The sequence below is a fragment of the Aulonocara stuartgranti genome, assembly GCF_965226115.1.
Source record: "Aulonocara stuartgranti genome assembly, chromosome: 5".
Lineage (NCBI taxonomy): Eukaryota > Metazoa > Chordata > Actinopteri > Cichliformes > Cichlidae > Aulonocara > Aulonocara stuartgranti.
This window is the reverse complement of record NC_138943.1, coordinates 36,615,272-36,634,996: the sequence shown is the minus strand read 5'-3', so window position 1 is coordinate 36,634,996 and position 19,725 is coordinate 36,615,272. Positions and strand designations below refer to the sequence as shown.

Below are 19,725 nucleotides of genomic sequence, written 5' to 3'. Positions count from 1 at the left end.
AAGGAGAGAGAAATGAAGAAAGGAGAGTAGTCAAAGATACATTTATTCATTTATTACTGGACTATACAAGCTCAGATGTATTTGGCAAGATTTTTGCTGGTGTTGAACCCTAATCCAACACAATTGCTTTCACTGCTGCAAACACCTGAGATGAAACCCTTCGGTAACTCCGACTGAGGGACTGTTATTTCTTCCTTCCTCAGGATTGAGGTCATTTCCTTCTCCAACAGCGCTCTCTCTGTGGCATCGAGGGGGGGAGCAGTGCGTGGACACTGTTGAAAGGTGGAGGCTCACAGTAGAAATGTGATGTGTGGCACTTCCTACTTCCTCATTATATAGTCTAAGCAGAGAGGGAAAGAGATAATGACATATCAATAGATGGAAAGGGGATGGAAAAAACAGCCTGTCCCTCTCATTGTGGGCCAGAAAGGGCGCTGTGAGTGCCAGGGCAGCTGCTTCATTTCTCTTTGTCTCTGGTGGCATGCACCTTGAGCTTGGGTGAAAACAAATGTGGTGTATGTGAACACTTCTCTGTCATTCGCATCGGTTAAATAAACTGATCCATTGTGTTTGTTTTGTTAATAAAATCTTTTTAGTGTTTTACTCTTTTACTGTGTTGAGAAGACCCAGCCAGTGAGCAGGTTAGGAGCCTCCCTTCAGCTCATCATTTGGAGAAAATTTCAACACAGTCTGAGCTGTTTGGCAAGTTTTGGTATCCGAAGAAAGCCAGTGGCAAGACGAAGCCCTGCTCGCTGAGCCTTAAAATGACTGAAAATGGAACGCAAGCTTTTTGTTACAAAAGTAATACTGTATGAGAAAGAAACGTGACTTACAGTTTTAAAAAGATTATTTTCAAATATTACTTTAAACGAACATTTTTATATATATATATATATTTTTTTACATCTTTAGATAACAGCGATTTCCTGCGTTTACGTCTACTGATTTTGAGATATCCATTAGTCTTGAAAGGTGCAAAAATAAATTTAAGGCGTGCATCTGTGTTTTTCTTTTCAGTGGTGGTGTTGTACGTTCAAGGCCTGGGGACAAAGGAGTGGAGAGAGGTGAGTGAGGCACACCGGCAGCTTCAAGGTTTGTCCTGGGAAACCTGTTAGATCCACAGACTACAGTGTTTTAACTGTGCTTAGCTACAGTTAAAACCTTTGTCTGAAAAAGCACAAAAATCCTGATATTTTTTTGTGCCTGGTATATCTGATTACAGAATTATACTAACCTCTTTTAGTTATCATTTGTTGACATGCATGTACAGATTTCAGAGGTCTATTAAAGGTACCAAAAAAGGTCGATGTTCATATTGAGAGGGAAAAGAGAATGAAATATTACAGTATCTATGGATTATCTGAAAAGAGAAATAACAGCTATACCACTATCAGGAAAACGTATATCTAACTTTTTTATCATGTGCTACATTTTTTTGGCAAATCAATTAAACTCAAAATATAAGTTACAGAGTTAATGTCTCTGAAATCATAAATATACGAACGCACACAAAAACAACAATAATGCAGTTACTTACCTTGTTATCATATGTGCTTTATTGACTTGGGGTTATTTTTAAATATCATGGTTATCCTTGAATAACATCCCTATTCCACACACAATGGTATGTATATGCGTCACTGACATCCAGATGTTTTGATGAATCAATATCTTTTGAGTCAAGACTGAATGCAGAAATGTAGGAAGTAAACTCTGGCAGCTGCTTTTGGTTTTTTAAAGTTTGCGGTCCATAAATGTAATAATCTCACATGTCGCATAAATCAAAAACATGTTTTGGCTTTCAAGACTGCATCTGCTTTCCTTGGTGTACCTACTGCTTTAGTTTATTAACCCTTTAAGACCATAGAACCAAGTCCGCCAGAGCTTATATTATATTTTTACATGCTGTAGTGCAATTTTTGGGAGCATTTCAAGTTGCTATACATCAATACAACTGTTATAGCCCAAATTTTAATAATATGTATGCATTAAGTGCAAAGAAATTACATAAATTGCAAGAAAGTGCAATAAACTACAAAAAAATTGAAAATCACTTTTGTTTTTTTAACATATATTTCTAGTTAGAGAAATTTAAGAGGCTTATCCCTCAAAACTGTAAATACAAAAAAGTTGCACAAAATAGTTTCCCACCACAGGAAATTTATTTTGAGTGTCTTCATAGTTTTATTTTTTAAACACACCAATTTTTATATACTGCAGGAAAAATGAAAATAAATATTATAATGCAAATTTGCAAAAAAACAGCACATGCATCAAAATAAACTATTTCCAGCAGTGCAATTTGACTTCTAAGCATCCCAGAAACGACACAGAAAGTCATAAAGTCAAACATAACTTTTAAAAACACCAGTATAGGCTCATAAGGCGCTGATGGTAAAAAACTACATTTCCGCGACAATGTCGTCACTTCCGGTTTCAGGCAGGTACTGGCTGTATCCCAATTCAGGGTCTGCAGCCTTAAAGTACGCAGCCTCAACGATTCTCAAGGGCCGCGTACTCAAAGACCGCTAAGGCCGGAAGTGCGAGGCTTGTGTAAGGGACGTTTGTCAATAAAGTTAAAAACATTTTTTTTTTAAAAAGCCTCCGTTGCGCTGCCCAGGTTGCCTAGCAACCATGATACTAACAGCTGGAAACGTGTCATAGCTTTGTTTGACAGGAATGAAGGAGAAAATGTTTTGTTCATTTGTTTGTTTGTTTCTACATGAGCTTTGATCATTCTCTGTAAGATTAAGCTCAGCTATTGAACGGCGTATATTTTAAAGTAAAGGCTTTAAAACCAAGTTAGTACAAACGTCACTAATGTCACATGACTTTGCCGACATGTGGCCAACAGTAATGTTTTAATGTTCTTCGTTATTAAACATTTGCACATAAATAAGTGACGTAATATTCAGTACTTAAAGTTCACTCTTCGGTCGCCCCTCATCCGCCGTTTTTTTCTGCAAATTTATCCACACCCATCGCCGCGCTATGCATTCTGGGATATGTTGGGCCTTGAAGTCTACACTGCCACAGCCTTAAAATTCAGGGAAATGAAGGACGCATTTCAGGGCCGCATTTCGAGCAGCCTTTGAATTGGGACAGCCTTCGGCGCGCCGCTGTGACGTAATCGGCCTTGAAATGCGGCCTTTAAGGCTGCAGACCCTGAATTGGGATACAGCCAATGGCAGACATGCGATAGTTCATGCTGCCGTAGAAAGTGTTACGAACAGCTGATCGGATCGGCAAAACGTGTTTCTGGAATATCATGTTTTTGTTGCTGCAAGTGCTTTTTATGCAGTTTTTGCAAAGCTATATGTGGAAGGAAACCGTGGCCTAGGACAAGCTGATGGCATAAGATGTAAGTACAACTCCTCCGGTTTCATATGCAAAAAAAATTATTGCGCTAGCTTACGTGGTTGCAGTGCTACGAGGATTTAAAAGTAGTTGCGCAAAACGGAGCGTGCTGCTCTGACCGGTTTTAAAGGGTTAACCTGATTTTTAGTTTAAGATGAACAAACAAAAAGCCCACCTGTTTTAACCAAAAGGTTCTGCAAAAAATGCTGCAAAAGATGCTGGCAATGAAAGACCCATATATCATTAGATTAAAACAGTGCAAACACAGTAGGGAGTAGTGGACATTTGTAATCAGGCTGCGTAAAACAAACTTCAAATGAAATGCCTTAAAGTACAACAACAATAATAATTTAATCAAGGGGTGCTAAACCTTTTAATGCCTTTAGCAAAGGAGTCAGATTATTATTTAGAATTTGAACATTCTCACAGCTGTTTCTGCTGAGACTATTAAAATACCAGGGTCTCACTGAGCTTTATATTTGAAGTTTATTTAATGCATTATTTCAACTTTGAGGAGCTTAACTTGGCTGGTTTTCCATTTTCAATACTCAAAAGATGATTTCGAATGAATTACTCCCAAAAAAACTCAATAAGGCTTCTTTTGAAGTGGTCAACAAGCTTGAAAGGATTTATAGTGCACTTATTTCCATCTCTTGTGGCATCAAATGATGTGATATATTACCTTAATTACTCCAATACTACAATGCTAGTATGTTAAAAATAAAAACAGCCTCAGCGTGTCAGCTTCCCTGTAGTGTGTCTAAGGATGGAAGGAAATATTTAGTCTTCTCCCACCTGCCATCAGCATTGTGCATAAGGAGTAAACAATACAACTAATCCAGCAGTGCTGGTGGTGCTGAATGTCAAAATTACCACTTATATTGCCAACACTCAACGTCACCTTTTAAGAGTCACAAATATGCTCTGTAGCTAATTTCAGTCAATTCTAAATTCACTCTTTTTGGTGACAGTGTAGAGTGCACTGATGAAGGGTTTAATGCAATTATTCAACACAAAAACAAGACACAACACGAGGCAAAAATAGCAGAAATCATTCGGAAAGTATTTGTCATTCTTGGCACATTTGCAGTAACCCAAATAAACTGACATATTAAAAATGACCTGTGCAGTAAAACGAGTCCGAGACTCTGGAGCAGACGGTCCTAAAAGAGTCTGATCAGAGTGTTTTATGGCAAACAAAACGTAATAAAAAATAAGCCCTAGTGTGAAGCCCGAGCAGCCAAATATAGGAATTCATAAAGGGGAAAATCATTTGAGCTGCTTTGGGACGTCTGAGAGGAACACTGGCTGTGTAAACATATAGAAAACCTCATCTCTCAGCTGTGTGTGTGTCCTGTATTCATCAGTGTCTTTCAGTAATCTGCACTATGTGCTATCAAAGAAAATCAGGCCCACCTCTGTGGGGATCCACACACATACACACAGGTCTCAGTGAGGCTCAATTAGACTTACAGCGTGGGGATGCTGTCAGCCGAGTTGTGTACCCTCACACACACAACTGAGGTGAACACAATCTGAAAAGTGTTGCCCATAGTACCGATCAGTCTGAAGGAATGAAAAGATGCTGTTCGTTTAAAGATTACACAAATGTTGGATTGATTGCGCTGAAATAATTTCAGCCAGAGTTTTATTGTTGTTGTTGTTGTTGTCTTTTCTTTTATACAACCTCCCCCCCCCCCCCCCCCCAAAAAGAAAAAATAAAACAAAAACAAAACACAAAAACAAAAAGAGTTTTATAGGGAACATCTCCAACAGGAAAGTCATTCAGAGTCACCAAATGCTCTAAATGTGGGTTTGTCTAATCCTGCAAGCAGGTGCTAGCTGAGAGGAAATCCTGTAGCAATCTCCTTCTGCACCACAGAGCAGCTCCATCACTGGAAATGTAGTGGACACAGATGTGACTGCCATCACAGATAGAATGACTGGAAATAATATATGCAGCATAATACTGTTGAAATCCAGCGACCACTAAAGAACATTTCATACAACAAAGCTATTAAAGACAAAACATACGACACACTCTGTGTCAAAAAGGAGGTTATGGCACCTGATTTATGAGACTGGGGAGGACGGCTTTAATCTGATCCATGTGAAACAGCTGTTCAGAGGGTAATGAACCTTCCTCCTCCTCTTCATCTTCTTCTGAAGTCAGTGATTGTCATGTGGAAGAACCCCACTTTTCAGTTATTTATTTGTAAAAAATGTTTGGAATCATGTCTGATTTTCGTTCCACTTCTCACGTGTGCACCACTTTGTGTTGGTCTTTCACGTGGAATTCCAATAAAACTGATTCATGTTTGTGGCTGTAATGTGACAAAATGTGGGAAAGTTCAAGGGGGCCCAATACTTTTGCAAGCCACTGTATCCTTTCCTATCTCTGGGGGTCAGTGTTCGCAGCTTGACTCACAGCGAGTGCCTAAAACATTTTCTGTCCTGCTTGTTGTGGCGATATACCTTCTCAAACTTCACAGTTATATCGCTAAGAAAATGTTAGATTGCTTGGAGTGATGGAGCAATAATCCTAACACAGATTTAGAAACTGTGTAGGATAAACTTTCAAACTTCCATCAGAGCAAAGACGTCACAGATAGGAAATATCATGAGCTGCTTCTGGCTTCTGTGTGAAGATAAAAGTTTATCTGGGAGCATCCTAAACTTTATTTCCCTCTCTGCCTCTCTATTTTACCACTGAGCCAAAGCTTCCACATTCACATGGTTTGAATGCGAATGTATTTTCCGCTTCTCTGAACTGACGGAAGAGGAAAAAAACGGTCTCTGGTTGGATTGCAGCCACCGTTGAATATGCTTCCAGGTCCCACTCTCTTGGCTGCGTCCTCCACTCGCAGCCTTCTTGGTGTCTGTTGGTGTGCAAATGGAAGCAAGCATCCTTCTTGTGACACGTGTATTGTCACCAGCTTGTTGTGTGTGGGCTGTTTGAACACACTGGCAGATTTGGCTTCAGGCAATTCTTGATGCAATTAGCAGAAATCGAATTCTCTCACTAATGAGGAGAAAGAAATAATTATAACTCTGCCAGAAAGAAACTATCAGGTTTGTGGGGGACAGAGAAGAATAGAAAAGTTCCTAAACAAAAAGAGAAGCCAGCGAGAGATAAAGACAAAGAGAGGGCATTATACTGCCACACTGGTCGCGTTCTGCGCAAAAAGGTGAAGCTGCTACACCATTTACACCAGCACTCAGGGTATGCTGCAGTATTCTCCTGAATTATTGGTGTTGCTGCTCAGACAAAGCCTCCACATCAGTGCTGGTATAGGAGGAGAAAAAGTCAAAACCAGAAGTCGAGAAAGTTTTAGAAAGCCTCATCTTTTCACATCACCGCAAAAGTGAATTGTGAGCTTCTGTACTGATATACTGTATCACTAAACTGGCAGAACAAACTGACACGAGCACGCACAACCGCCCAAAACAACACCAAACTGCAGCTTGCACTAACAAAAATAGCATCACTGTTATTATATGGCACCATTCACCATGGCCTCATTACTGTTACTTGTCTGCACTGCCTGTCTTAGCCTTGTCAGTGTTGGGCTTGTTACGCCTTAAGAGTTGTAAAGAGTTGTCATTTTTGTTTTTTCTTTGCTCATTTAAAAAATAATGTGACTTTGCATTTTCAGGTTTTTTTAAATACTGTGCCAGTCTCCGGTGCTTCTGCTTTTGTGAAAAACACAGAATTGGCCTGAGGCATAAGCAATCTCAACAGATGCTTAGAGACCAAAATTAATTATTGAAATTTATTTATTATTCATTTCAATAATCAAGGTCTTTGTATTGAGAACAAAGACAAATACCTAAAGCTGACATATTTTAATGAATTACAAGAAAAACAAGAATCTCAGTGCAAGAGGCAGCATTTTAAGTTAAGAATATTGACATAGCTAGAATCGTTTAGGTTTGTTTAAATTCACCTTCAGTATGATCATGGTGGCTCATGCTGACTTTGCTCTTTTTGCCTTGCTCTGTGTAAAAATTTGCCCTCATGTTGCAAGTCATTTCTTACTTTCATACCAAAACCCCTTTTCAGTCTAGCCTCCATCTTTTCTCACTTGTGTTCTCCTTGTGAGGTATTGGTGAAATGCATAAATGCAGATAAAGTAGTGATGGCTCTCATTCTAGAAAAGGCTCTGGATGTTTTGTAGCATGATGCGATAGCTCTGTTTCTCTTACTTTTCTCTTGCAGTCTGACTTTCTTCTCTGTGACTAGCATCACTGTGGGTTTTCTGGCCTTTTTGGCCATAAATCACCTGTACTGATTTGTACTGATTTGTACTGATTTGCAGGCACCCTTTCAGCATAACAGAGCTGCTAGGTCCTCTTATTGTAGGGGCAAATTTCACATTCTCTTTGTCATTTGTCAGTATCTATTCCTTAAAAGTTGCTAATAGTTTTGAGCTCTATTAGCACAGTGTTACACACACATTTCCTGGTTTGAACCCCTTTCCTTGTGGTGTTTGCATGTTCTCCTGTTTGTTTCTTCTATGTACTCTGGCTCCACAAAGACATCCATGCTAGGTTAATCAGTTATTTCAAATGGGTCATTCTGTGACTTAAATATATGGAAATAATGCACTATATAAGTGTATGTTTAGAAATGTGACTTGTAGTCTAAAGTGCTTTGAGTGGTTACATAAATACAAACTGTTAAATGGTTTTACAGTATTGTGAGATTGGGCAACAAGTTTTGCACAAGACTAAAGTGTAGACGTCAACATCTCCACACAGGGAGGAGCTGAGGAGCTCGTTCTTACAGAACCAGCATCAGAATACTTTATTAATTCAAAGGGGGGATTTGCTTTGCTACAGATGGTCAATTAAAATATAAATACAAAAGTAGTGTCCTCAGGAAGGACACAGGTGGTAATGATTTCCTGTTGCATTATGTGATGCATTGTGGGGGAACGAGTCTTTTGCTGAGACTCTTTTCAACGTGACTGTTTGATATTGACTATAACTTGAACACCATCCTCCTTTCTGAAACCTGCCAGAGACTGAAACTCCTGTTCTTAGTCTTCTTAATTTATTATTTTTTATTATTTTTTAATTAAGTTTTAATCTAAGTTTAAATGTCAGACAGTATTTAACTGATAATTTTGCATATTTGGAGTGGGAAGTGTTTCCAGATCCTGCTCTCCCTAACAGCTTGATGAAGTAGTGTTGCTTTACTGTAATGTGTTATTGAACTGGACACTTCTGTCTTTCCTCTCTTCCTTAGCCTGACTGTAAGCCCAAGCTATTCCCCATGGAGTCACACAGCCTTAACATTCATTAAAATAAAAAGAAAAAAATCCCATCTCAATTTATATTGTGACATTTTGTGTCCACATTGTGTTTCATGCATTATTGGATCCCTGATCTGTTGGGAAAAACTCACTTTTTCTTATTGAGACTGCCTCTGTGTCCTGCTTTCTCTCTGTCTACCACTGCTTCCACTTTTAGATGGTTCATTACTGATGCAGCTCACTGAAATAGACAGAAAATCTGCCCTGATTGCCTCCATGCTGCTGTTTTCCTGTTCGCACTATTTCTGTTAGGAGGGGTATAGAGACACACACTGACAAAAATGCAATGTAACACACTGCCTTGTGCTCAGAAACCACCAAGCCACACTGTTCAATCGCATTGAAAAGAAGGGGCCCTCTGAGACTACTAGATGCTTCTCGACTCCAGTGTTGCGTTGTGTTTGACTGAACATGATGCAACCCTTTAAGGAACAGAGGGACGTATCTATTTTAATACGGGGTTGACTTGCCAATTACTTTATAGCAGTCACAGACTCATACCCTACTTACTCAAATATAAGGTAAAAATGTCAGTTTACCTTACGTGAGCCCCACTGATTATGAAATAAAGTAAAATAAGATATCTCAAAATTAACAAAGCAAAACAGAATTTTAATACAATTTTAAAATGAAAAAGAAAGTGACTCTTTGCCAGACTGATACATTGCATTATAAAGAGGAACTGAATGTGGCATGAAAGATTTCCTGCATCTGTCCTTGTGACAGTGGAGCTGAATCAGTCCATTACGTTCTGTGACCTTCCTCTCCATTACCTCAAGTGTTCAATTTGCAGCCAGTCACAAAACCAGCCTTTTTGATTAGTCCTTTCAGTCTTGTTGGTGTCATTAGCTCTCATGCTGTTTCCCCAGCAGACCATAGCAAAGTGCACTGTTCTTGCCACAGACAGAAAATGTCCATCGTTGTGCTGCACACATCAGTGGACTTCAGCTTCCTCTGGACCTAGAGCCCATTCATCCACTTTTTGTATACGACTTCTCTGTTGGTCAATTGATTTAATTCAACATCCTTTGCCCAGTATATACACTATCCCTCCTCTGCACGTGTCCAAACCATATCAGCCTTGCCTCTCTAACTTTGTCTCCAACCAAACCGCTCAACCGTCCCTCTGATATACACATTTCTAGTCTTGTCCATTCTCCCAATGAGGATCTTAGCAGCTTCAGCTCTGCCACCTCCAGTGTAGCCTCCTGCCACTTGTCCCACTCATTCCTCCCTGCGCTCTCTTCACTTCTGTTCGTTGCTTTGGATAGTTGAACCAAAGTATTTAAATGTAATCTTATTTCCTCAAACAGCATGTCTAGAATCACTGCTAAAAAGCATAAAACTGCTTCCATAGTTTGCTGTTCAAAGAGTAAGGTTGTACCTCTACTTTGACTACATTTCATAGTTTTACAACATTACAGGTCTATTAATGTCTAAATTCATAGTCTGGGTCCTTCAGCAGAGGGGTGAAAATGCTCAATCATTTTTTGAATACAATAAGCTCAGACAAACCTTCCTACTACAATATAGACATGTCTGCAACCACACAGCTACATGTTGCGATCACCGACTGTGTGCGTGCTTTAGTCCAAGTGTGATTGGCACATATGTTTTGACCCTCGATTGACTCTCTGGTAGTGAGGTAGAGCTAACTGACCAATTAGCTGTTTTGGAATTCTTTTATAGTTTTCTATATAGTTCTAGTTCTATATAGTTTTCTTTTCTGTGGGTGCCATTTCTCTGTCTTATAATTTGCCGGGTTTTTTCCAGAATGCAATTCATGGCATAAAACCATCCACTGTGATGACCAAAACTTCTTTTCTTTGTTTTCTATACTGAAACTGTACAATCTGAACCTGATACTATGATGTCATAAACAAGACTTAAGATAGAGAGAACTATACATGGTCAATATTTCAGTATTAGCTTCTGACTATGAAAATCACTTTGAAGGAGCAGTAGCACAGAATACTGTGGTTATTCATAGAAGATCGATAGATAGAAGTTATGGAGAACACAGATATCTAATCTACTCTTTCCTTTGCAGCAGTGATTGTGGAGGACCAGATGAGTCAAACACATAAAGCATTTTGTGATTAAATAACTATTGAATTGTGCAATAACATTAATAAATTAGTATATTTACTTTAAAAATCCTTTTACATTGATTTTTTTTAAAACATCAATAAAATCAGTCATAATATCTTTTGATTCATGCTCAATCCTCCAGGTAAGGGAATCCCAAAAACTTGAGTCTGTTAATCTGGACGTAGTGTTTTCAGTGGGAGAAACATTTCGCCACTCATCGTGACTGATGTGCCTGAAAACACTACGTCCAGATGAACAGTATCAACTTTTTGGGAAGTCATAATATCGTAAAGAGAAGTTATAAATAAATATTTTTAAGACAACTATTAATCTATTGATAAATACTTTAAGTTGAGTCATTTAATTATTTACGAAAAAATAAAATAAAAAATTCGATTGAAAACTTGAATTAGGAATAGAGAATCAGTTCCACCCCTCCTTTGCAGGTCCATTTCCTTTTCCTATTAGTTTCTGGATCAGCTTCTTTATTTAGGATTTCACTGCTGCCCGTATTTGGGGTGATGGCGTTGTATTTGCTAAGACCCGTTAAAGAAGTGTTTGTGTTTGCTTCACATTTACTGTCTATATATGAAGACACTGCAGTGACATGGAGCCCTGATCCTCTCAGTGTGCACAGGTGGACTCAACCTGACCACCTGTTGAAAGTAGCGTGCTAACATGGCTAACTCTACTGTCACTGCATGTAGCCCTAATCTTTCAGTCATGTTAGCTTGTGAGCATATTGGTCCCTCTAGTATTAGCTAGCTGTGATTAAGCTAATGTATTTTTCACATATAAAGGTTGGAGGATCTAGCACTATTGGAACTACCAGCAAGCCCTGTTACATTTATACATAGTGTTAGAACAATGGCAGCAACCTTACATTTAAAATTGAAACGCTGCCTGTAAACCCAGTCTCATCAACTTAACTTAACTTTATGAAACTTGAGAGTTAAAAGAATGAAGATAATGACAACTGTCAGTCCCATCAAGACTAGAAAGGACACTATTGATTGAACAGTCAACACGCTGTTGCAGCGCTATTTCAACATAAATAGAAAATTTTATGAAAGCAAAAGAAAAATATTTATCCTAGGGAAATGTAGAAAATGTAAAGGACATGATTAGAATTATATATCATTTTATTATTTTCATAATAACATGCAGCATTTGTCTAAATGGATGAAACACTTATGTTGCACCAGCTTCTACAGTTTATTCCTCTTTAATACTGGATACCTCAGGAGTGCAGCTGTTCAATATGTTGAATAGTCTCTCATACACGAAGTCAGCAGCCTTGGTGCTACCCTTAAGCATTTCTGCTCTACTCAACATATCTCTACTAACTAGTTATCTCTCCAGTACTTCAAAGGACTCCACTTGCTTTGACAGTAAATGTAACTGCTACTGACTGTTCACTTGTATAAGGTCTCAAAGGAGCACCCTATCTTCATTTATAGCACATATTACTGCTAGGAATTTAAGCCTACCTACTTACAGTTCAGGGCTCACAGAGCAATGGTGGTTTGCAAAGGCAGGTAGGGAGAAGCTGTCTGTCATACCCACCTAAATTTAATTTAGATGTCCCAGTTTCATCCCAGGGTCCACACATGATGTGCCCATCGTGGGAGGTGGATACTGGCGGGTTTCTCTCCAGTCACCCATGACCATGTGTAGAACTACTGCAGGTGGGTGTGACGACCAGATGGTCCCCGTATTATGTGGAACTGTAGTTTTTCATATTTAAATTAAACAATAAGCTACAGACATTCTGCAAATTCTGAAAACACTGCAAGAATTGGTGAGTGAGAGTAGATCAAATGCAGATGTTTATTCCTTTGAACAGGAAAAAAAGAATAACTTTAACTTTTGCAATAACGTCTGCCAAGAACTGCACGGAGGAAGACAATCAAAAATAATGAATAATAATTCATTTACACTTTTCCATAGTTTTTGAAGGTTTCAGGGAGTAAACGTGTCTGAATTAATATGTCTGCTTGCAAAGAAAAGCGTCTGGACTTCTTTAAGTTGCTTGAAGACGTTTCACCTCTCATCCGAGAAGCTTCTTCAGTTCTAAGGTCAAATGGTGGAGAGTCCCAGATTTAAGTCTGAATGAATATTTCTAATAAATGTTTATCTAAGTATTTATCTTCACTTTCCAATATTAAGTGCCTTGAGACAAGTGTTGTGGTGATCTGATGCTATTTAAATAAAATTGAATTGAATGATCTTTTTCATTACGAAGGGCAAACTGTCATATTATACGAAGCATCTGTGAAGGTTTATTGCTTTGTGTTTGCACATAATTAACAAACCTGATAAATTCAACATGTTCATTTAAAAACAAAACAAAACCTGGTGTCACATGACTGTACAAGTTCTGCAAGACCAGTGGACTTATCTTGCTGCTTAAAAAATACTCCCACTGGGTTATAAAAAACGGTCCGTGACTCCAGACATAAAAAGGAAATAACTGGGGCGATTTAAATTTGGCCTGGACCAAACTCACCCAGTGCATTAAGATTGCTTCCCTCAAAGTCTGGCATTTGTTCTCAAAGTTAACTGCATCAAACTAACCCAGCTTTTATGCTGAAGGTTAACGTTTATGTTTACAGGTGAAGGGGCCACAGTGTTCAAGGTTAAAAGTGGTGCATCAGGACACAACCATGGCCTGAGGGACCTGTGCACTCAAAATTTATCATATTTTCAGTGTCCAAACCAACCAGAATTGCTTACATAGGTGCTGCACTGCACGTGGAAACAACCTTAAAATGGAAAGCAGCTGAATTTTAATTAAATTTTTTTATTCGTGGAACTCTTTGATTATAACTCTTGAATCATGGTTTGTGTAGTTTGAACATAGCGTGGCAAAGAGCCTCCAAACTACAAAAAGTAAAACACACCTAAAAATGGCTTCTCTTGTATATGTGCCCACAAACCTTTGTTTAAAAAAATGCTAATCATATAACCTCAAAATGGATTGTTCTGTAATAAACTGTACTTATTCTGTACTTTTACTAAGTGTATTAATGTTATCATGCATGTAATTTTATGGATAACATACTAAGACCACAAACAAATTCATTAGGAAAAACGATATACAGCTAACAGTTACTAATCACTGATTTCTATAAAGTGATAAATATAAAGTTCACATCTGTCCACAGCGACAGCGTTCAAACTCATCAATGGAAGATTTCAGTGCCAAAGACTCACCAGAAGCTTTGCTTACAGTACACTTAACAGTACACACTTTCTGCCTTTAAGAGGGTGTAGATGGCTTTTTTCACTTCAGCCTTTGAGTTTAGGTCAGTGGACTTAAAAGTAAATGACAAACTGTACAAATATGTAGGTTACATTGCATCGTGTATATTCAGAAATTTCTTAAGAGAGTCGTCTTGTTTTTTAACTGTTCTATGAAAACACAGGTCATGGCACATGTCTGGCTGTATGGATTCTGCTGGTCTACACCAGCAGCTGCTGTGTTGCAATTTGGCAGCACTTTAGTGACAGCTCACAGACAAACACGTCCATTTCCACACTATTTTCTTTCACGGTAATAAAACCATTGCAAGTGGCAGATATTCTGACTTCTCACAGCAGGAAAAGGACTAGTGCTAAAACATCTAAGTGGAGTCCAGCTGTTACTTCTCTTAATTGTACCTTTTCTCAACATGTCAAAGTGTCTTCTGTGAGAAAAGAAAATCGGCTTTCTCTTTTTGTTGCAGCTGTCCATCCTCTAATGCTAAGAATTTTAAATTTAAGAAATAAAATGCAACATAAAGTATATATATTTATCACTCACTGATGGAGATGTCAACTGAGATAACACTTCAAGTGGTAGCTGAGCACATGATATGGGGTCAAGATTCAAGATTCTTTATTTATCACAGGCAGAGTTATACGAGTACAACACCCAGTGACATGTGTCCTGAAACGCCCCTCGACTGTGCAATAAGACAACATTATATACAGTAAGTGAATATGTACAAGCAGGACATTATGTGCAGTAAGTGAGTGAATTATATACGTTAAGCAAATTTAAATAAAAAAAAATAAAATAAAATAAAACAATCTGGAAATTTAAGTTGAAAAACTGAGAATACCATTTAACATCTCAAAGAAGAAGGCCAAGATAAGCGATAAAAATGGAAACAAATTTGACATCACTTTATATAAAATATATTCACAAGATCATTCGCTATATATATGCAAGTTTCATTCTTTAGATATATATATCTGGAAAAGTAGACGCTTTTGTAACCATTTGTAAAATATGGAGGTACTTGTGTTGTGTTATAATTTTTCTGGCCAGTGAGCTGTATGGTCTTCCAGCATGCTGCATGTCACTGCTGGATCAAAAACTTGTGATGCAAGAGTTAGATCAGAGATCTACCCAGACACCCACACCCTCCTCACTGTGTCCCCATTTGAATCCAATGGGAATATGATGAAATATGTCCTATCCCGCCTTTTGATACATGTCGAGCCTCTTTCACTGAAGCTTGAGAGAATAGTTGGGACTATGCTTTATGGAGCAGTGGAACTGCAGCTTCCACTGCTGGGCGTTTTGGCAGCTGTCTGCAGTGTAGTAAAAGGAAGGTGGCAGGAAGTTTTTTTTGTTATCCATGACAGGAACCCACTCCTTCAGGTTCACCCCACCTCTACACTGCAGGGAGGAGGAGGTTGTCTCTCTGTCTCTAAAGCTGATGTGTAGACTTCACAGCATGTCAGTGCATTCATTTATTTCACATGTGCATGAATGACCTGGATAACAAGTACAGGTGGCAATGCTTCTCTAGTATACATAAATAAGACAAATAAGGTGTTGATTCACCCAGCCTAAGTGCATTTCTTAGAAGCGACATATAAATTCTTTAACTGCATTCATCCTACAAACATAATGGATGTGACAAAAGCTCGTAGTAAGGGAGGCCTACTCGACAGCTGTGATTTCCTCTCCATGTCCCCTGTGGCATTTTGCATGTTTAGAAGAAACAAATCTGTATCTTTCAACCAGTAAGCTGACCATTTTCATAAAGCCTTCTAATATATGCAATACGGCTGTGTTGTTAATCTCAGCCTGTCTTTGTGAGTTTGATGGAAATGCAGATTTACTGTACGGGCTCATTTTATGGTCATCAGCGTTAAGCCGGATGATTTGCATTAGCAACCACTGCATGTTTTTCTTGGCCTTCATGCATTAATTAAAGTGCAATTTGTGGTGTGTTTTCACGTGGTTGAATAAGTTAGTTGTGCTGCTTTGCAGTGTAGACACAACTCTGCAGCACATTTTGCACATGATTTCATCTTAGTTAACATCACTTTTGCTAAATCTGAAGTGTTTCTAAAACGATGATGATTTCCTTTCAGGGGAAAGCTCTTTTATCTACAGCTGTGCCAGATATTTAAATGTTGTTGTATATTTGTCTTTAACATATTTTACTTGTTCAGAATGATCTAGTAATAGGCTAGGTTTGTAGCCTCAGTAACTAACCTAACTAATTACTATTTCTATCGTTACAACGTTGTTACCGTTACTAACAAGAAAATGCAGTGCAGAGGTGTTACTATTTTAAACACACATACGGTTGAACCTGTCTTCAGCTTATCAGGAAGGCAAAGCAAAAGAAACAGTTACACAAGTGCTGCTGATTGGCTGAGGAAGAATAAAGTACTTGTGGTAAACCAATCACATGACCATTTTAAGATGACATAGCAAAAAGATTCTATGTCATCGCAAGACAAACCTGATTCTCAAACTTTGTGTTTAAAGTGTGGACTTAAACTATATACTACTTTTTAAATTGTAGTGAGAGCCCACGTCAAACCAGAGTTAAGATAAAAACTATACATGATGTTTTTTACTGAATGCATCGTTATGTTTACTGCAGGAAGAAACGGTAAAAACAGCATCTTCTAAGGCAGAGGTTCCCAAAGTGTGAGGTTCGCCCCCTAGGGGGGCGCAGAGCCATTGCAGGTTTTTGACAGGGCTCCCACACAAATCAAGCAAGCAGGAGATGAAGCATCGTCAAATATGTTTTCAAACCAACTTCATTCTAAGCCGAAGACTAGAAAATATGGTGAAGCATATTCCCTTTGGTTTCACCTGCACAAGTGCCGAGGTAGGTCTCCCTGCAGAATTGGTTTTCCCTACGTCGGGAAGCAGAGCTGGGCTCCCCAAATCACGGACAAACAGGATCCCACATTCTTGATTTTTAGTTCACAAACACTTGTTGTAATGACTAACTACTCCTGACATTTTGGAGATGTTTGCTCTTTATACAGTAAAGTTAAAGTGGGACACAAATAATATCAGGCTGATCCTGCCACGATTTGTTCCCCGGTTCAAATCCCAGGCAAACAGGATCCCACAGCTGTTTATGTTTTTAAACCTATTTTGCACAGAGAGGCATTTTTTGAAAAATGTATTGATTGCAATGTTGAATATTATTACACAGGAAAAAAACAACTACATGTAAAATAATTACACCATAACGCCTCTGCCTTTCTAAATGAAGGGACAGTAACTGCGGGTGTGTATGTAAGCGTGTAAAAACTGAGAGTAAGATTAACAGTATTTTGTCTCTATCTGCCATTTTAGAAATTCTCATGTAAACAATAACGTCGTGCACAGCATGACGTGAAAAAAGGCACATACCTTTGACGTTGCGCCATGAACTCTGTATTCCTCATCCACACATAAACGCAAAAAAGGAGTTTTAAAGAATATCAGTTTTCGGTGATTTGAAACGCCGTTTACGTGTGGACGAAAGGCCCAAACGCATAGAAACAGCTGCGTTTTCAAAAATACCCCTGTAGGTGTGGACATAGCGTAAAAGAGTTGTAGTGTATTTTATTACTACATGTAATTTATTGCAGTTTACTCTTATGTGTTTAATTGTTTAATAAATGTTTGAGGTGTGAAATAAACCGTGATGGAGTTCTGCACTTCTGCATAGGTTTTTTTTTTTTTTTAAATTTGCAGTTTATGTTTGCATTTCAAGTTATGAAATATGATTCGTTAAACATGTTTGTGGTTGTTACAGTAAAAAATATAATTGTTTTCTACTTGAATTTTATATTTTTTTTGTCTGATTTTAGATCAATATGTCAAAATGACAAAATAACAGTGAATTCAGACGTGAGGTTGTGCTGAAAAGAATGATATGAGCTCCTCTGGACCCCAGAGGGTTAAGCATTTTTTCAAAGTAATGCAATAGTTACTTTTCCTAGTAATTAGTTACTTATATAATATTGTAACTCAGTTGCTATCTCAGTTACTTTTTTGAAGAAGTAACTATAACTAATTACTTTTTCAAAGTAACTTGCCCAACACTGCTTGTGAGTTGATGCTCAAGTACAGTGTTCTCTTATAGGAAAAGCTAGCGAAACAGGCACTGCAGCAGAAGCAACAGTGTTTTTCACTCTTTTTTTCACTTTGTTTACTGAAAGTGCTTTCTCTGTTACTAAACAAACAGACTGACTTGATAGCTGTTGACTTTGTTGTCCTCAATGTCTCTCTTGTCTGTGTCTTTTTCTCTAGTTTGGCCGGACAGAAGTGATCGATAACACACTGAACCCTGACTTTGTTAGGAAGTTTGTCCTTGATTTCTTCTTTGAGGAAAAGCAGAACCTTCGCTTTGATGTGTAAGTAGAAATGTCTCTGTCTTTTCTTTCTACAATGCCACTGTCTGTTTTCCTTTGTTATCACAGGGACTGAATCAACCCTACTATTAGTTTGGCCTTCTGACTCATACCCACTAGATTTAGAAGCTCGCATTTAATGACTCATCAAATTGTTAAGCGGCAGTGATTTGGCAGGGTAAAAAGTTTTACATGCCTTTGGGTGACAGCCTTCTTCACACTTTTGACAATTATTATTAAAAGTTTTATTATCACTGTCTGAGTATTAACAAACAGTTAATAAAATAAATAAATAAATACATACATACATATAATTGCATGGTTTACCTATACATATAGTGGATAATTATGTCCCTGATGTGTGATGACTATGTTTACCATCTCAATTTATTATAACAGGCAGTTTTGCTATTGTATTTTGAGATTTTGGTTCATTTTAGAAATCACTTTTATAGTGACATATACAAAAATGAAAATATTCAAAGATTTTGTAGTGGTGTACAGCTGCTACAAATGTTGTTTTACCATTTACATGCTGTTCTGGGTGAAATTGGATCTCTATCTGGTGTATCAGGTGCATTTTGGATCTATCACTGTGGGTCAAATAGAGAATGGTGATTTATGGAATTGTTAAACTGTGAATCTGTACATGACATGCCTGTATGCATTTCTTCCACTGAGGCGGGGTATAGGGTACTCTCAATACTGTCACGACAACTGTCTGTGTTCCCCTCACTTTTGCCGAGGTTCTCTTGGGGGCGTCCTAAACAGTATAATAGTAACATAGCTGGTACTAATCCCAAAGTCAAGAAGAGAAGAGCTGCAGCCCAAGTTGATGATCTCAACCTTACATAGCTATTAGATGTAAACATTGTTCAGTGTAAACATTGGATACTATTACATAATATCCTGTTTTTCTCAAGTATAATTAAGTCATGAAAGTCAAGTCATAATGTTTAAAAAGGACAACCAGTCTCTCGGGGCATCGAGCTTAGGTCCTCCGATCTCCATGTCAAAATAACCTTGGGCAAGATACTGACTGTCCCCAGTGCATCCACTGGAGTGCGAATGTGTGCATAATAATTAGAAAGTGCTTAAGGACAGAATAAAATTCTGTATGATTGCAAATAAAACTAAGATTAAGATGAATTTCATTTCATTTACTCAACTTGGACCTGCTACTCTTCTCTCTCTCTCTCTCTCTCTCTCTCTCTCTCTCTCTCTCTCTCTCTCTCTCTCTCTCTCTCTCTGCGTGTGACTAGTCGAATAGCTGACTAATTATCACTGTTATCAATAGTCTGTACCAGCCTTA

General features: G+C 38.2%; 2 protein-coding genes across 2 annotated transcripts in view; one reads left to right on the top strand and one right to left on the bottom strand.

Moving 5' to 3' along the window:
* LOC309706770 (copine-9-like) overlaps positions 1-19,725 on the top strand; it is a 186,982-nt gene that overhangs the window by 18,453 nt on the left and 148,804 nt on the right. Inside the window, exons 3-4 of the mRNA XM_082533603.1 lie at positions 1,018-1,064; positions 18,313-18,416. Coding sequence (XP_082389729.1) covers positions 1,018-1,064; positions 18,313-18,416 — 151 coding nt within the window. The remainder of the gene's footprint in view (positions 1-1,017; positions 1,065-18,312; positions 18,417-19,725) is intronic.
* Positions 1-19,725, bottom strand: part of LOC309706775 (transcriptional repressor scratch 1-like) — a 409,990-nt gene that overhangs the window by 279,806 nt on the left and 110,459 nt on the right. The gene's annotated exons all lie outside the window — the stretch shown is intronic.